Here is an 18,831-nt window from a genome sequence, read left to right on the forward strand (position 1 = left end):
CGTGGCTGGGTCACCGCAGACTCTGCTGGAAACTCTCGCAGCGCGTTGAGGTCCGTGCACCTGTGGAGAGATCGTTTGTGGTGGCTCAGTTTCCCAGGAATACACTGGAACTGTAGGGATAGCAGGGTTCTGTGGCCTTTTTCCGCCCGAATTCCTCGGCGGGCGCTCCGATGCCTGCCGGGCTGCATCGCCTCCCGCCCCCACTCGAGCCTCTGCGCGCCCCCCTTGGCCGGTTCCGGGGCGGGGAAGGGGCTTCGCAAATCCGCAGAAAACCCGCCCCTCGAGCCAGGAGCCCGCGGGCTGCAGGCACTACTTCCCTCAGGGGGTGTTCATTTTGCATCAGTGCGTTTATTTGCTGCCACTTGTAAGCACCTTCAAGGGGCGAGGCGCTTTGTCTGAAGGAGGCTCTTGGCTTGCTGATGCGCGCAGCGGTTTGTCGCGAGGCTGCGGCCGGGGAAGCATCCGAGCCTGCGGTAACAGGGCTTCTGTCTTTTTTGCAGAGCCATGGGCAGCAAGAAGAAAGAAATTGCCCTGCAGGTAAGCCTCTAGGGGCGCTTACTTCCTGCACTTGGTTGGGGTTGGGGGACGAGGAGGATGGTGCGGAACGGGAAGTGCGGTATAAAAGTGATATTCTGTTTGCCAGCAGTATACGACAAACGGTGTTCTCAAACTTGAACGTCGTACCTTCCGTCTTAAAGGAAAAAACTTATCTGGGACCCCTAGTGATGACAAATTTTTTGTGCACTTAAATATAAACAAACTTAAAATTGGGTATAAGCTCTTTATGCTTATAGTGCTTATGCAACCATAAAACCCAAACATGAATTAAATAAAACTACAAAACCAAGAAAATATGAATCAATATAATTCGATGTGACATATTTTTTGTTGAAATGTAATCGCCACTTGTTGCAAGAATCTGATATAGGTTCTTTTGAGTTTGGGCCTGCAGTCTGTAGCTGAGTGCTCTCCAGAGACCCAGTTCTCCCACCACTGCTCTCTTCAATCAGTCGCTTATTCAGAGTAGATTTCGATATTTTGTGTACTGCACATTCTTTATAGAGAGTGCCTTACTTAATTTGTGCCTGGGACAAGTGAATCTGTAAGCCAGTGTCTCTGCTCTTTTTTTTCTAGTCCTGGACAATAAGTAGTGGGTGATTTTAACATAATGGTAAAAACATGCAGGCATGGCTGGAATTGGGAGAGAGGGCTTCATCATAAGGAGATCATCTGATGATCTGTAATATGGGTACATTTTAAAGCAAACCTTAAAATGTCTCAGAGTCAACTTGGGCCATCAGGATAAATGCTCAGGCCACAGGCACCTCCTGGAGAATAGAGCAGCAGCCGTCCTGAGACACCTGATTCCTCTTGCATTGTCCTCGTGGCACCAGCAATTTGTATGTGAATCTCCAAAGCCTTGTGATTTAAAAAAGGGAGAAAGCAATGTCTGTCTAAGGATAGCCTTTACTGGGAGGGGGTGAACGGGGAAGGGATGAGCTTTGGACTAGAAGTCTGAAGACCTGATGTAGTTCTTGACTATTCTCTTGGCCAGCTCTGGGACTTTGTATAAATCATGTAACCTCTCTGGGCTATAGCTTGTCCATCTGTAGAATGAGGAGGTTGGCTGAGTTATCCCTGAGAGCCTGCCAGCATTGATGTTCCAGCACTCCAGAGTTATGAAACGTCATATGTCTATATTCTGTCTGTAAATACATTCTAAGCACCCAGTCCTACCACTTATTGCTGTGTGAACGAGTTCCTCAACCTCTCTGAGCCTCCACACCCTTTATGTAAACAGGAGGGATAACACATAACTTACAGAGGTGTTGTGACGAGACTCTAGACACTTCCAAGATGGTCTGAGTGCTGACTGTGGTGGCTCTAAGATTTTTGCCCCATATGATTATCTTTTCATGTGTCTATGCCCAAATCCCCTTTGGGGGCAATAACATTTTTTAGCAATTTTTTAAAATGTGTAATCGCCAGAGCTCCATGTTCAATGTGGTACTCCAAGTGCGTGCTCCCATTTGCTGAGGGGGATGGAGAGTTGGTGTGCACTGAGGCATCTGTGTAAGCCTTGCCTCTCCACCAGGTCAACTCCTTGACAGCAGTGCTCTAGGGTCTGCCAAGCCAGGAACCCTGTCCTGTCTCTGGGTAAGACTATGTAGGATCTTCTGTGACTGAGACGGAAGTCGCAGGACATCAAGAGACAGACTGGTCAAAAGTGCCACAGATTCCCCATTCATTCCCTACCAAATGTACAGCTTAGTGAAGTCCAGATATTTCCCGTACTGTTCTGCTCCTGCCCTGCTCCTAGGAGTGAGATTCTTCAACTGCCCCACTGCTAATGTGGTTCACTCCACGACAGGGGAGCACCACAGAGAGCTGCCACTGACTGACAGCTGCGCCTCTGAAAGTAACTGTTATGAGAGAGAGGGTGGAGTGGGGCTCTTCTGAACCCTCTGTCACTTTCCTCAGGACTAGACTTGTGGGCCCAGGATGATGTCAGTCCAGCTCTCTTACCTCATTTAAGGCATCAAGAAGACGACTTTTCTGTTTTTTCTTCTTTTTTTCATAGAAACAAAAAAGTATGGAAGCATAATTTCTTTAGAAAGATGAGTTTTTAATAGAGGATTTGCAGATGTTACATGTTTCTAGCCCGTAAAGGGACAAAGACTCTAGCATACCTGTACTAAGAATGAGTGGTAATTGTCATGGTCTTTTAATTTATATAGTTTCAAGGTAGCTCCCCACAAAAACTTATTAATTACAAAGGGAAAGAGAATAATTTCACAGTCCAGAAGCCTGACAGACCACCTTAATCAAGTGATGAAAGTGAACATCATCAGTAATGGGGCAGATCAAAATTGTGTCACCTGAAAGGATCCAGTGAGAGGAACATTCTTCTAATTCTCTGACACTCCAGCCAGTTCCAACCAATCCAGCCAGTTCCAACCCATTCCAGCCAGTTCCAACCAATCCAGCCAGTTCCAACCAATCCAGCCAGTTCCAACCAATCCAACCAGTTCCAACCAATTCCAGCCAGTTCCAACCAATTCCAACCAGTTCCAACCAATCCAACCAATTCCAACCAGTTCAACCAGTTCCAACCAATTCTAACCAGTTCAACCAGTTGCAACCAATTCCAACCAGTTCCAACCAATCCAACCAATTCCAACCAGTTCAACCAGTTCCAACCAATTCCAACCAATCCAACCAGTTCCAACCAATTCCAACCAATCCAACCAGTTCTGACCAATCCAAAGATGCACAGCCTGAATCTAATCAGGAGGAAACATGAAACATACCCAAACTGAGGGACGTTCTACAAAATAACTCTCTTATAGTCTTCAAAAGTGTCAAGGTCATAAAAATCAAAGAAAGACTGAAGAACTGTTCCAGACTAAAGCGACCAAAGAGACTTGACAAATTCAGCACCTGGTTCCAATTAGATCTTTTGCTATTTAGGATGTTACTGGGATAACTGGTGAAACTTGAATGGGGTCTGAGGATGATAGTCATAATACTTAAGTGTTTATTTCCTGATTTTGATAGTTGTATCATGGTTATGTATGATAATGTATTCAGGGATAATGGAATATCAGGTTGGTCATTTACCTTCAAATAATTCAAGAAAAAGTTCTTTGTACTGTACTTGCAAATTTTTGGTAAGTTTGAAACTGTTTCAAAAAACATTATACAAAAATGTACATTATTAATAATGTACTGTGTAGAATATAATATATATTGCTCCTTGAATTTCATTTCTGACGTAAACCAGAATACTTCTTAGATAAGAGAAAAATGTGAAGAGATGACAATAAATTCAACTGTGAATTATTTCTGATATGGATGTTCGGATATATGTAACAAAAGATGTGCAAAACGTATACACTGAAAACTACAAAACATTGCTGAGAAAATTAAGGAAGATTTAATAAATGATGAGAAACTTCATGTTCATGGACTGGAAGACTCAATGTTGTTAAGATTTCAATTTTGTCCCAAATTGATCCATAGATTCAGTGCAATCCCAATTAAAGTCTCTGCAGGAGTTTTTGCAGAAATTGACAAGCCGGTTCTAAAATGTATGTGGAGATGCAAAGGACCTAGAAGAGCCAAAAGAATCTTGAAAAAGAAGAACAAATATGGAAACCTCACACTGCCTGATTCCAAGACTTATTATAAAGCTACGGTAATCAAAATAGCATGGTACTGGCATAAGAACAGACAAATAGGTCAATGAAACGGAATAGAATCCAAAATAAACCCAAACTTATTCCATCAATTGGTTTTCAACAAGGGTGCCAAAGCAATTTAATGGCAAAATAAATCTTTTCAACAAATTTTGCAGAAACAACTGTACCTCTACATGGAAAAAAAAAAATTAACCCCATGGGGCCGGCCTGGTGGCGCAAGCGGTTAAGTGCACGCGCTCTACTGCTGTGGCCCAGGGTTCGCTGGTTGGGATCCCGGGTGTGCACCAATGCACTGGTTGGCAAGCCATGCTGCCATATAAAGTAGAGGAAGATGGGCACGGATGTTAGCCCAGGGCCAGCCTTCCTCAGCAGAAAAAGGAGGAGGATTGGCAGATGTTAGCACAGGGCTGATCTCCTCACAGAAAAAAAAAAAAAAAAATTAACCCTAATCCTTCCTTCACAATATAGACAAAAATTAATTTCAGATGGCTTGCAGACTTAAATTAAATTAAAGCACATTAAATACTGCTCAACACCACTAGTCATCAGGGAAATGAAATTAAAGCCACAGTGAGATACCACTACATTACCATTAGTGTGGCTAGAATTTAAAAGACTGACATCACTAAATGTGGGTGAGAACCTGTGAGCAACCAGAACTCTTATACTTTGCTGATGGAAGTTTAAAATGGTACAACCACTTTAGGAAAAGCACTGGCAGTTTCTTATTAAATTGAACATACATATACCCCCTGTCCCAGCAATTCCACTCCTAGGTATTTACTTACTGAAGACAAATGAAAACATGAATACAAAAAGATTTAATAAGAATATTCATAATCTTTATTTATAGCCCCAAACCGGAAGTAACCCAAATATCTATCAAGCAAATTATGATATCGTCATACAATGGAATATGCTCAGGAATAAAAATGGACAAACTACTGACACACAACTACACAGAGGAATCCCAGAAGTACGCTGAGGGAAAGAAGCCAGCACAAAAGAATACATGCTGTAGTATTTCATTTATAGGAAGTTTTAAAATAGGCAAAATGAATCTATCATGACAGAAAGATCAGTGTTTACCTGGGGTGAGGAGTGGGAAGTGACTGGAAGGAGACATAGGGGAACTTTCTGGGGTGATGGAAATGTTCTGTAGTGTGATAGGGGTGTGTATGCTTTTGTCAAAACTCAATGAACTGTAACACTTTAGTTGTGTGTATTTCACTGGACATAAATTATATCTCAATAAAACATAAAAAGACAAAAAAGAATGAATACCTCTCTGTACATAAATATAGATAAATGTCAAAACTTAATGTTGAGTGAAAACTCAAATTGCAAGAAGATATCTATAGTATGATATTATTTATGTACATTTTATGGACACAAAACAACTGTATATATTGTTTTTGGACAAGTAACAAGTAAAAATTGTTATTTTTTTAAACGATAGATTTTCTTAGGATAGTGGCTATTCCTGGGGATGGAGGCAGGAGGAGAGAGAAGGAGAAAAGACGATTGGGGACAGAGGCCAGCTGGAGCTGTGTTTGTAACTACTTCACTGAGAGAAAGAGCGAGAGAGAGAGAGAGAGCGAGAGCGAGAGCGAGAGCGAGAGAGAGAGAGAGAGAGAGAGAGAGAGAGAGAGAGAGAGAGAGAGAGATCTGGAGCAAACACATCAGCTTGTTTCCCCATTGGTGCCCTCGGTAACACAGCGTTTGTTCCTCTTTGATGTTAGGTCAACATCAGCACCCAGGAGCTTTGGGAGGAAATGCTCAGTTCCAAAGGACTAACTGGTAATATAAGATAATTTTTTAGATTCATCCTTTTCAAAATTGCTAAATGACACATTAAACCATGAAGAGAAAAGCTGCAATGGGCACAATTTCCTATAACCTTGAGTTTCATGAATGAAGAAGCAGGCGATTTCCCTGTGTGTGTGTGTACGTATACATATATCTGGCTTGAACATGTTGGTCAACTCAGTTCAGGCAACCAGTCAGTGCTGTCGGATAACAGGGTTTCCTTGTTTCAGAGCTGGCTGTCTTCCTCAGGCGTTGTTTGGTGTTAAGGAACGGAAACCTCTGCTAATGACCTGAGGCACAAAAGGGGATGGAGTGGAAGGAATACAGGGGTCTCTTGGAAGTCAGGGGCTGGAAGGAGAGCCAGGCAACCCAAGGGCAGGGAAGCAGGGGCTGCACAGCCATGAGGAAACAGCACAGCCACTGGCCCTGGGCCTCCTCCCCTCCTTGTGTCAGTTATCGATTGCTGGGCAACAATTTACCCCGAAACTTAGTGGTTTGAAACGACAAACATTTACTATCCCACAGTTTCTGTGGGTCCGGAATCCAGGTATTGCTTAGCTGGGCGCCTCTGGCTTGGGGTCTCTCACCAGGCTGCAGTTAAGGAGTCAGGGAATGTCAAGGCTCAACCAGAATCAAATTTGCTTCCAAGCTCAGTCATGGGGCTTTGGCAGATCTTAGAAGGTCACTTCCAAGTTGATTCATGTGGCTATTTGTGGGACTCAGGTCTTTGCTGGCTGTTGGCCAGAGACATCAGTTTCCCCATAAGGTTACTTACAACATGGTAACTTTCTTCCCTCAGAGCAGGACGAGAGGGAAGGAGGGAGAGAGAGACAGAGAGAGAGAGAGGAAAGTCGTGGTCTTTTGTAACCTAACCTCAAGAGTGACATCCCATTCGTTACAAGCCAGTCACTAGGTCCAGCCTGCGCTCCAGAGCAGGGGGTCACACAGAGGCATAACTCCCAGGAGGCAGGACTCAGTGGCCCATCTTAGAGACTGTCTGCCACACCCCGCTCCCCTGCTGTTCCTTTCTCTTCTTCATTTACTCTAGATATCTCTGGGCTCTGTTTCTCTCTGTGTGTCTGCTCAAGTCTTCTCCCTATAAATACACCTGCTCCATCAGCTTGTATCTGCTCTTATCTCTCTGCATCACCCCCCCCCAACCCAAGGACTTCAGCTTTCAAACCCCCTCCCCCTTCCCTCCCTCGTGACTCAGTTTGTCTTTCCAGCTCTTCACCCACTGTTCCCTGAGGTGTGTCCTCAGCTCCAAATTGTTTCCTGAACATGCCACAAGTTTTCCTTCTTCACTTTTATCCGTGTTGTTCCTACTACCTGGAATATCATGGCCCCATCATGACCTGTAGAAATCGTCCTCATTCCCAGGCCCACCTCTAAAACAGCCTCCTTGCATGAAGTCTTTCCTGAACCTCTGCGTGGTCACTTCCCCCTGGGAGTCTCTAGGGCATTTGGGGTGGGACTCTGTCTCGACGCCCCCAGCACACGCCCAGCTTGGTGTGGCCCCTGTGTGGGTGAGCACCCACCCTCATGCATTTCCCCCTAAACTCTCAACACAGGGGCATTGTCTTTTTCATCTCCTTCTGTAGCAGACTTGTCCAGGCCTGGGTGCTAATTAAATGTGGTCACATTGACCCAGTAGTGTGGGGGTAAGTCTTGCCCCCCTCTACTACTTGAGGGATTACAAAGCTTTTTTGATGGTGCCAAGTCTTAACTCTTCTGTCTTGTCTGTGCAACGGGAACATGACTTCAGGGCAAAACAACCATGAATTCTATTTCTTTAACAACAGTAAGAAAACTACCCCCTCATCACTTGTGAGAATGTGCCATGTCCGGACACCCGATGTGACCCTGGCTAACATCTGTCGAGTGTGGATCCTGTCAAGCCCTTCTCTAAGCCATGCAAGGGAATCGTGTTGACTGAAGGCTGCAGGGGCTCGTCTGCCCCTTCTCATCAGGCAGTCTCGAGGAAGATATGCTCTTTCTTCTTTCTAGAGCCAGCAGAAATTTGCTTCCCAAGTCAACCACCATCTTGGAAGTCTTGCCTTCTGCTGGCTCATTTCCCTCTGCCTTCAAACAGGCAAAAGTCTATTCAGATTTACACACACATACTACCTGCAGCTTTTGATTTTCTCTGCCATTTCTCTCCTTCCAGACGTCTTTTCTGTTTTGCTTCCTGTCTTTCAGAGTCAAACTCTTCGGAGTCCTCTCCAGTCCCCACCCCTCATAACCTTGTGAAGTGTGCCCTCATCCCCACCACTCCTCGGAGCGCCAGGGAGCGCAAGAGGAGGTGGGAAGCTGATACAAAAGACTGGGCTGAACTATCAATGCAAATCCTGCATAGAGATTGGTAGCTAACTGGGCCCCCAAGTCTTTCCCCCTGGGGCTTGAACCTGCTCTCCTTGGTGGGCCTGGATACAGGGTCCTCTAAGTCTTCAAGGACTTTTTCCTGGCTTGACCCAAATGCCCTTCTCCCTTAACTGTGAAGCTGTTGTCCTTGAAGAAGCCCAGATCTTTATCCTCCACCTGATGCTGTGGCCCAAACCCCTCTCTCCTGGCCCTGCTGGTGTCTGGTTGCCTTTGGGACCACTCGCCTTAGATTCTCTGGTTGGTCTGGAGACCCAGCGTCTAGAGTCTAGTTCACTTTTCTCCCTCCCCAAACGCTCTCTCCCTGCCCCCACCCAGTTCTTTCTCTCTGCCAGGCTCCAAGGTGGAGTCCTTTTCACACCCACACGACTTTCCTCCCCAGTCTCTCCACTTCCTTTTCAAAGTCTCATGGATTCGTCTGTTCCTTCCCTCCCATTGACACTGCCACCCCCGTGTCTGGCTTCCTCATCCCTCCCACACCCAGCTTGGCTCTCACTTTCTCTTTGCAAAACTATGCTGCTTGGCTGAACTAACCAGGACTCCTGCATTTGTGCATCCTGCTTCTTTCCTGGAGGAGTTGAAAGAGCATGGGCTAGGGCTTCAGACAAACCTGGGTTCAAAACTTGGTTCCACTGCTTGAGAATTTTTATTCTTTTACCTTGGGTGGGTTGCTCCACCTCTTTGAACTTCAGCTTCGTCATCTCTATAGTAGGATAATGATCTACCCAAAATACCCATCTCACTGGGTTTTTTGAGAGAAAAGCAAAGAGCAGATGCTCTCTTGCAGCTCAGTCAATATCAGCTCCCTCTCCTCTCTAAAACTTGCTGTGAGTGCTCATGGCCCATTAGATCAGGATGGAACTCCATAAACCCACATTCCACACTCCTCCAGGGATCTCTGCCACCACTGCCCACAGCCCAACCGCAGGCAGGTCTGGGCCAGCATGTGCGGTAGCCCCTAAACCTTACCCCGACCGGTGCCTGGCTGCCCGTGCTTCCACCATGGCCTCCCTCTCTGCCCATCCAAGCCTGGCATTTTCCAAAATGCCCAGTGTAAGTCACCCCTCCACTGGGACACCTTCCTTCCCTGATTAGTACAGTACAGTGTTAATACGGTGCTGCCAGAGTCTACGTTAATTTGAATAATGATAATTTATATCGTTTTATTAATAGTTCTCACATGATGTGAAAATCTTGAAATGTGAATCTTCAAAAAGTGAAATCACAAATTGCATGCTATGAAAATTGGCAGGCCTGATAGTTTATAAACAGTGTCCACACTATCTCCCCATGACCCCGTGACCCTGCCACTCCTGCTGCTGAACAGCAGTGCCCACCTGTGTGGATTAGGCATGAACTTGGTGAGCGCTGAGGTCTTTTTGAAGACATCCTTCCTCTAAAATGTGACCTCCGGGATACCACAGTCTAGCACTTGCTGCGTCTTCGTGATGGGGCTGGCGGGTCCCCCGCGGATCTGGTGCTCTTGTGCTGGCCCAGCTTGCTTACAGGGCTCGAGGTCCAGTGCAGTCTGATGAGAGGGTTCCCTCACGCCTGGCCTGCACACTCCACACACTGGGCCCAGAGAAGAAAAAGGTATCCAAGTTCCCACCTTCGTCTCTATCAGCTTCACTTCCCAGGAGAACAATGTAGAGTTTATAAAGTAAATAAAACTCTCCTTTACCCAAAGCGAGTAGCTTTTAATTCGACAGGGAAAAGGTCAAATCTGTGTTTATTATCAAAGTAGCTAAGAGTTGACTGTACACTGGCGGGTCACCTACAGTGACTTCTTCCTTTTAGAACAGTTTCAGTCCAATTCAAATATTTATCGAGGGCCACTCTGTGCTGGGCCTGATGCTGAATGTGCCTGAAAATTCCCTAAGGCAAAGGATCCATGTTAAGACAATGATTTTTCACCCTACTTACTTCATTGTGTTTAGAATTCAGAACACTGAGTTCATAAGAATGAGGGAGAGCTGGGTTTGCGTGCTTGCTCACACTCCTAGGCGACAATAAATCCCTTTAACCGTTAAGTGCCCCTGCAGACAGACGTCCTCCAGAGGGGGTGAGAATGTGCAGGTGTAAATTCTGCCTGACGTGGGTAGTGCTGGTGCCCACAGAACGGTCCCGCTTCTTGTCCACACAGTGGTCGACGTCTATCAAGGCTGGTGTGGCCCCTGCAAACCCGTGGTGAGCCTCTTCCAGAAGATGAGGATCGAGGCTGGCCCGGACCTTCTGCATTTTGCATTAGTAAGATCCTCTTTCACCAGCATGTCACACAACATTGTAAAAAATTAAAAATTTAAAAATAGGAACAGGAAGTGTGAGCTGCCTTTTCCACATCATTGAAAAGGCATCAGCTGTGGATATTTTGGTTGCTGTCAGTCATGACACTTTATAGTTTCTCAGAGATGAAGATTCCGACCCCAGCCCCACCTCCCTACCAGTCACTCGGCGAGGGCAGTCTCCTGACGCCGTGTTCGGGGAAGGAATCCGTGTCCCTCTAACGCGGATGCTCCTTCGTGGCTCATGAACACTGTGAACTCTGAAGTTTCACTTTCGGAGCCCAGGGTTTCAAGATTTCTATCCTCTGCTCCCTAAAGGGGAACTTTTTTTTTTTTTGTGAGGAAGAATAGCCCTGAGCTAACATCCGTGCCAATCCTTCCTCTTTTTGCTGAGGAAGACTGGCCCTGGGCTAACATCCGTGCCCACCTTCCTCCCCTTTATATGAGACACCGCCACAGCATGGCCTGACAAGTGGTGCCTCGCTGGGCGCCCGGGATCTGAACCCGGGCCGCCAGCAGCAGAGCACACGCACTTAACCTCTACGCCATGGGGCCGGCCCCTAAAGGGGAACTTTTAGCAAACATTTACTTGGACTAATGTATGGAAATGGGAATAAATTCCGGAGAAGTGTGCAAGAGACATTCGAGATGCTGCATGGGTTTGAGGTTCATAGGCAGTGAACACAGGAGAAAATATACCTTATGCTAGTTTCTAGAGAAGTTTGCCTTCAAGCACTGTGCACTTCCTCCCTCGGGAGCCAGTGCTGACGCTTCTGTAGCGTGCGGAGGAAGTGCCCGACGGGGACTCGCTGTGTCCACGGACAGACGGGGTTTACTAGACACTGAAGGCAGAGTGTGAGGCCCTTCCACCTCTGTCATCACCAGTCGTGCAGCGGGAGGGCGCTGGACAGTGGAGCTCCCGTGTCCGGGAGCAGGAGCTGGGTGGGGAGCAGGAGAAACCGTCATTTCCTCCTTATTTTATTCTTTTTTTTAGCAATTTTTTTTTTTTTTTTGTGAGGAGATCAGCCCTGTGCTAACACCTGCCAATCCTCCTTTTTTTTTTTTTTTTTGCTGAGGAAGACTGGCCCTGGGCTAACATCCGTGCCCACCTTCCTCCCCTTTATATGAGACACCGCCACAGCATGGCCTGACAAGTGGTGCCTCGCTGGGCGCCCGGGATCCGAACCCGGGCCGCCAGCAGCAGAGCACACGCACTTAACCTCTACGCCATGGGGCCGGCCCCTAAAGGGGAACTTTTAGCAAACATTTACTTGGACTAATGTATGGAAATGGGAATAAATTCCGGAGAAGTGTGCAAGAGACATTCGAGATGCTGCATGGGTTTGAGGTTCATAGGCAGTGAACACAGGAGAAAATATACCTTATGCTAGTTTCTAGAGAAGTTTGCCTTCAAGCACTGTGCACTTCCTCCCTCGGGAGCCAGTGCTGACGCTTCTGTAGCGTGCGGAGGAAGTGCCCGACGGGGACTCGCTGTGTCCACGGACAGACGGGGTTTACTAGACACTGAAGGCAGAGTGTGAGGCCCTTCCACCTCTGTCATCACCAGTCGTGCAGCGGGAGGGCGCTGGACAGTGGAGCTCCCGTGTCCGGGAGCAGGAGCTGGGTGGGGAGCAGGAGAAACCGTCATTTCCTCCTTATTTTATTCTTTTTTTAGCAATTTTTTTTTTTTTTTTGTGAGGAGATCAGCCCTGTGCTAACACCTGCCAATCCTCCTTTTTTTTTTTTTTTTTGCTGAGGAAGACTGGCCCTGGGCTAACATCCGTGCCCACCTTCCTCCCCTTTATATGAGACACCGCCACAGCATGGCCTGACAAGTGGTGCCTCGCTGGGCGCCCGGGATCCGAACCCGGGCCGCCAGCAGCAGAGCACACGCACTTAACCTCTACGCCATGGGGCCGGCCCCTAAAGGGGAACTTTTAGCAAACATTTACTTGGACTAATGTATGGAAATGGGAATAAATTCCGGAGAAGTGTGCAAGAGACATTCGAGATGCTGCATGGGTTTGAGGTTCATAGGCAGTGAACACAGGAGAAAATATACCTTATGCTAGTTTCTAGAGAAGTTTGCCTTCAAGCACTGTGCACTTCCTCCCTCGGGAGCCAGTGCTGACGCTTCTGTAGCGTGCGGAGGAAGTGCCCGACGGGGACTCGCTGTGTCCACGGACAGACGGGGTTTACTAGACACTGAAGGCAGAGTGTGAGGCCCTTCCACCTCTGTCATCACCAGTCGTGCAGCGGGAGGGCGCTGGACAGTGGAGCTCCCGTGTCCGGGAGCAGGAGCTGGGTGGGGAGCAGGAGAAACCGTCATTTCCTCCTTATTTTATTCTTTTTTTTAGCAATTTTTTTTTTTTTTTTTGTGAGGAGATCAGCCCTGTGCTAACACCTGCCAATCCTCCTTTTTTTTTTTTTTTTTGCTGAGGAAGACTGGCCCTGGGCTAACATCCGTGCCCACCTTCCTCCCCTTTATATGAGACACCGCCACAGCATGGCCTGACAAGTGGTGCCTCGCTGGGCGCCCGGGATCCGAACCCGGCCCGCCAGCAGCAGAGCCCACGCACTTAACCTCTACGCCATGGGGCCGGCCCCTAAAGGGGAACTTTTAGCAAACATTTACTTGGACTAATGTATGGAAATGGGAATAAATTCCGGAGAAGTGTGCAAGAGACATTCGAGATGCTGCATGGGTTTGAGGTTCATAGGCAGTGAACACAGGAGAAAATATACCTTATGCTAGTTTCTAGAGAAGTTTGCCTTCAAGCACTGTGCACTTCCTCCCTCGGGAGCCAGTGCTGACGCTTCTGTAGCGTGCGGAGGAAGTGCCCGACGGGGACTCGCTGTGTCCACGGACAGACGGGGTTTACTAGACACTGAAGGCAGAGTGTGAGGCCCTTCCACCTCTGTCATCACCAGTCGTGCAGCGGGAGGGCGCTGGACAGTGGAGCTCCCGTGTCCGGGAGCAGGAGCTGGGTGGGGAGCAGGAGAAACCGTCATTTCCTCCTTATTTTATTCTTTTTTTTAGCAATTTTTTTTTTTTTTTGTGAGGAGATCAGCCCTGTGCTAACACCTGCCAATCCTCCTTTTTTTTTTTTTTTTGCTGAGGAAGACTGGCCCTGGGCTAACATCTGTGCCCATCTTCCTCCACTTTATATGGGACGCTGCCACAGCATGGCCCACCAAGCATGGTGTGCACCCGGGATCCGAACCGGCGAACCCCGGGCCGCCGCAGCAGAGCGCACGCACTTTACCGCCTGCGCCACCGGGCCGGCCCCCTTATTTTATTCTTAAAAAAGTACACCATCAACAATTTTTATCAATATGTTGCCAGGACAGTTGTTAAGATTCTGATGAAAAGACATTAGAAAGAGCAGCATGAGAGCAAGCTGGGGCCACACCTGGGAGGGGAGTCACTCTGTGTGTTGTGTGGTGTGTGTGTGTGTATGTGTGGTCTGTGTGTGTAGATGTAGTATGTGTATTGTGTGGTGTGTGTATGTGTGTGGGGTGTGTGTGGGGGTGTGTGTGTGTGCATGTGTGTGGATGTAGTATGTGTGTGAGTGATATGTATGTGTGTGGTGTGTATATGTATGTGTGTGGTGTGTGTGTGTGTGTGTGGATTGCCCTGTGTGGTTCTTCCACCGTCATGCCGGCACAGGCCCGCTGTGCCCCAGGGTCCTGCTGACAGCTTGTTTTCTCCAGGCAGAGGCAGACTGTCTTGATGTCCTCGAAAAATACCGAGGGAGGTGTGAGCCGACCTTTCTGTTTTATGCAGTAAGTACAGTTTCAGAACCAGAACTATCCAATGGTTGCAAATCATTCGAGTTCAGATAGATGCGTCTCACTGGTATTAGTCCTCAGCGGGAGTCACCATGAGGCCTCACTGATCCAAACATGATGCTGTTTTCTCCTGGACTATATTTATTATTTTGGCTAAATTTGACAGATTTCCTTAAGTCACGGTGCTGCAGGCCCCTGACTGGGCTGGTGGCCCGAGGGCACGGCTCGCTGGCGGGGCGTGGGGGGTGGAGTGAGGGTGGGGGGGGTGGGGGGGGCGGGGGGTTGGGGAGACACAGCTCCTATGGTCACTCTGGGCTCCAGCAGCCTTCCTGACCGGCTGGAGTCACTCAAATGCTCCTTCTGGCTTACGAGTGCTCTGGACTCTCAGAGCACAGAGTTTCAAGATTTCTATCCTCTGCCCCATAGAGGGGAACTTCCAGCAAACATGAATGCTCCTTTATGGGGTAGACAGGCTCTGCATTCACAGTTACTTATTCATAAAATGTGAAGACATGTTTACAGAAAGTCAGAAATGAGAGGGACTATTGATGAAAGCCAAGTGGTCCAGCGTTTTGAAAAGATAATTTGGATGTCTTTGGGTGTGACATCCACGGGCACGCCCCTGAGGGACCATTATCTCATCCCTGGCTTCCTAGGTTTATCACCTGCCAGGCCCTGAAGGCAATTGATTGATATACAAATCCTGACTGGGTCCAACCCCCTCATCTACAGTCAGGGAAGCTAGGATCTACCCACCCAGGCCAGAGTTGTTTAGTTTGGAAACCTTCTGGCCCCTGCCCTCAGCACTGCAAGTATAATAAATTGGAAGCTTACGGTGAAACTATGTGAGCTTTTGGCTGTTAGCAGGAAGACTGAAGTTAGATGATGAAACGTGGTGGGGGAGGGAGGGAGAAGTAGGAAGGAGCCGAGATGAATGTGCCCCCCCCCCAGCCAAACCGACAGGGGAGCTCAGTTGCAGAAATGGGATCATCACCACAGTGGTTTGCTTGCTTGAGCCCGTAGTGATTAAAGCATACATCATAATCGGCTGTGTGGGAACATGGGCCAAGCCAGCAGGCTCCACCACACTCCTCATCCTTTGGGGCTTCACTGTGGGGCGGGATGGAAATGGAGGAGGACCATGGGAACTTCCATGAGTGATATGTGTTGAGAAAGTTAAAGCAGGAAACTCAGGTCAGCAGGACATGAACACCACCTCCACTTGAAGCCTTCCCTGACCACCCCAGATGGAGTTGATTCTTGCCCCAATTCAAGTATCCCTATTAAAACAATGGTCTTATTCTATTCTAATTGTTTCCTTGACATGACCACCTCTCTCCCCACTCACTCCCCATCCATTGAGGGCACGATTAGGTCTTTTTGTGATTGGTGTTTATATTCTCTGCCTCTGTCTCAGTGCTTGGCCTAAGAAGTGCTCAATAGACGTCTGCTGAATGAGCCCTTTATTGGCCACAATTAGTCCCTCACAAGCTAGCCTGCGCTGTTCCTCCCTTAACTAACTCCCATTGCCCTGAAGGAAGTTTAGACAGGAGGGCATGGGGCAGAAGGTAGAGAAGTGGCTGGAGGCTGTGAGCCTGAGGTGGTGGACCTTGACCTTGGGCACACTCCTAAACAAAGCTCTCGAACACTCTCGCTGTCTCTTGAAAGATTAATATCTGTGAAGAGGGTTTCATGTGGTTTGACCAGTACATTTGTACCGTATTCTAGGGAGGAGAACTGGTGGCTGTGGTTAGAGGAGCAAATGCCCCCCTGCTGCAGAAGACCATCCTAGACCAGCTGGAGGCCGAAAAGGAGGTGCTGGCAGAGGGCAGAGAACGGAAGGTGGTGAGGAGGTCACTTCTACAAGCAGCAAACCCACAAGTGTCCCCTCCCCTTGTCCCACCCATTTTCCTGGCGCTGTCCATGGGAAGCGTCATTAAATGCCCACCCCTGGGCCGGCCCTGTGGCTTGGTGGTTAAGTGCGCGCGCTGCGATGCTGGAGGCCCGGGTTCTGATCCCGGGCGTGCATCGAGGCACCACTTCTCCGTCCATCCTGAGGCCGAGTCCCACATACAGCAACTAGAAGGATGTGCAGCTATGACATACAACTATCTACTGGGGCTTTGGGGGGAAAAAAAAAATGCCCACCCCTTCTTGACAGTCCTGCTGAGGGCTCTGGGGAGGGCACACTGTCGACTATGACATGTATGCATTTTGAAGCCTTCTTTTTAAAAGTCATCCCCTTCATCCAGAGTACGTCAACTTCTTTTACCCATTTCTTTTTCATTCCCCACTTCAACTCTTTTTTTTTTTTTTTTAATTTTTTATTTATTTCCCCCCCCAAAGCCCCAGTAGATAGTTGTATGTCATAGTTGCACATCCTTCTAGTTGCTGCATGTGGGACGTGGCCTCAGCGTGGCCAGGGAAGCGGTGTGTCGGTGCGCGCCCGGGATCCGAACCCGGGCCGCCAGCAGCAGAGCACACGCACATAACCGCTAAGCCACAGGGCCGGCCCCCCACTTCAACTCTTAACAGGGGTTTCTGGAACCCTGACAGTGAATTCTGAAATGGAAAAAAAGGTAGGGAATCGAGTGGTGGGTAGGAGGAGTGAGCCTCAGGATGAAATCCCTCGCGGTGACCCACCCTCACCTCACCTTCCTGAGGTTTTACCTGTGGATCACAGGGGCTTCATTTCTTTAAGCTCTGTCATTACCAGGAGCAATAGGATCAGTATAGCCTGTGATTTTCATAAATTATTTCCATGATAACATAGACTGCAAGTTTTTCATAAATAATTGGCTGCCTTTGAAAACTGACACACCGTAGGTAGAGAGAGGTACTTCCTGGTGCTCTGAGCATCTGCCAGACGAGCCTTAACATTGTTCAAGTTTGAAACGTTCCAAATAGTGAACCCTATTTTTATAGAATGGATTAGACTCAAATCATATTTTTTTCCCAGAAAACTCGCAATTTTCCCCCAAGAAAGAAAATCATAAATGCTCGTGCCTCCTCCAGGGAACATGATCTCTCTCTGTACTACCTCCCTGCCCTGGGTAGCCAATCGCTTAATATTTACTTGCATTTCAATTCCTCCTTTGTCTTCTTGCCAGCTCTCTATTTCGTCTTTCTCTTTCCTTAGTTTTGACTTGATGTTTGTGAAAACAGGTGGAATCTAAACCTCAAGATCAGTGTGGATTTCCTTGTCTTCAAATGCTCTCACCCCACCGTCAGCCAACCACTAAAAAGGATCTCGTAAAGTTTCCAAGACTGATAATCTTGACTTTTTTTTCCCTCTGTATTTTGGACCTTCACCTTTTTGGCTTCTGCAGGTTTTTGAAGGTCTTGTGGTAACTAGAAAGTAGCTAACTACTTTCTGTTCATGACCAATTTGCACTAGATTAAAGACGAGGCTCTTTCTGATGAAGATGAACGTTTTTCTCATGAAAAGGACAACGGTGAAGAAGAGGACGTGGGTGAGTACAGAACCCACAAACAAGGGAAAAAGGCAAAGCAGACTCAGATTTGATGGATTTTTCAAAAAAAATATGAGTAATGAGTTTATTGAACAATCTGAACTCTGAGAAGATTAGTCATAAAACATCGTGTCTCCGATCACCTGACTTCAAACTACTGTGTCAATTCTCCCTTCTGCCCTTTAATGGCATCTTGGGCACCTTCCACAGCTTTCTGATCAGGTTTAGATATCACAAGTGTGGCTTTCATGGCAATTACCAGGCATTAGAGAAAGCTCCCTCTAATAAAATGGAGGGTGGTGGTACTAATAACGGAGAGTAATGATGCTGCTGTTTCCTTAGGTCTTATTTGAGCTGAACAGCTCAAGTTTCTGTTTTCACCTTTTTTCTGAAGTGTCAGAAAGTCAGGTGTACTGAACACCTTCCCTCCCCCAGCCCTGCCTCCTCGTCCCGGGAGTCCCCAAGCATCACTCCCTCTGGGGCATCACAGTTCTTCCTGAACCTTTAATGTGACAACAACTTGATCTGACAGTGCGCAGAGAAGCCAGAAGTTAGAAAGGCTGTTGCTGGGAAGGTGCTTTTTTTTTTGGAAGGTGCTCTTGATGGTGGCTGAGGCAACAGGGGAAACCAGGATGAAGTTCAGGAACCGAGCTGGAAAGAGAAGGAAGATTTTTATTACTGCGTGAAGCAGGAAGCTGTTTAGTGGCGTGTGGATAATGAGGACCGTTAGAGGTGGATTCTAACGAGGAAAGGCTCAGTTCAGGAGAGCAAGGAAACTTCAAGTGTGAAAAGAAGGCAGTGATTTGGCTTCTGCAGGAAGCAATTTTTGCCTCCTTTTTGGGTTCTCTCTTTCTTCCCTCCCCATTATTTCCTCTCAAATCAAGTCTCTCCACA

General features: G+C 47.6%; 1 protein-coding gene and 1 long non-coding RNA gene across 3 annotated transcripts in view; one reads left to right on the forward strand and one right to left on the reverse strand.

The window, feature by feature from the left end:
- Positions 1–18,831, forward strand: part of NME9 (NME/NM23 family member 9) — a 25,905-nt gene continuing 7,074 nt past the window's right edge. Inside the window, exons 1-7 of one of the 2 annotated variants that reach the window (XM_087430521.1) lie at positions 1–50; positions 501–537; positions 5,945–6,002; positions 10,534–10,637; positions 14,387–14,458; positions 16,193–16,309; positions 17,862–17,937. In XM_087430521.1, the coding sequence (XP_087286647.1) occupies positions 505–537; positions 5,945–6,002; positions 10,534–10,637; positions 14,387–14,458; positions 16,193–16,309; positions 17,862–17,937 (460 nt within the window). In that variant the 5' untranslated portion in view covers positions 1–50; positions 501–504. Of the gene's footprint in view, positions 51–314; positions 538–5,944; positions 6,003–10,533; positions 10,638–14,386; positions 14,459–16,192; positions 16,310–17,861; positions 17,938–18,831 lie in introns of those variants that run through there. The other variant, XM_087430520.1, reaches the window with a different exon arrangement.
- Positions 17,967–18,831, reverse strand: part of LOC147916975 (uncharacterized) — a 10,107-nt gene continuing 9,242 nt past the window's right edge. Inside the window, exon 4 of the long non-coding RNA XR_015552165.1 lies at positions 17,967–18,588. This is a non-coding gene — a long non-coding RNA (uncharacterized LOC147916975). The remainder of the gene's footprint in view (positions 18,589–18,831) is intronic.

Source organism: Ceratotherium simum, chromosome 5 (assembly GCF_057802395.1).
Source record: "Ceratotherium simum simum isolate JZ-2026a chromosome 5, ASM5780239v1, whole genome shotgun sequence".
Lineage (NCBI taxonomy): Eukaryota > Metazoa > Chordata > Mammalia > Perissodactyla > Rhinocerotidae > Ceratotherium > Ceratotherium simum.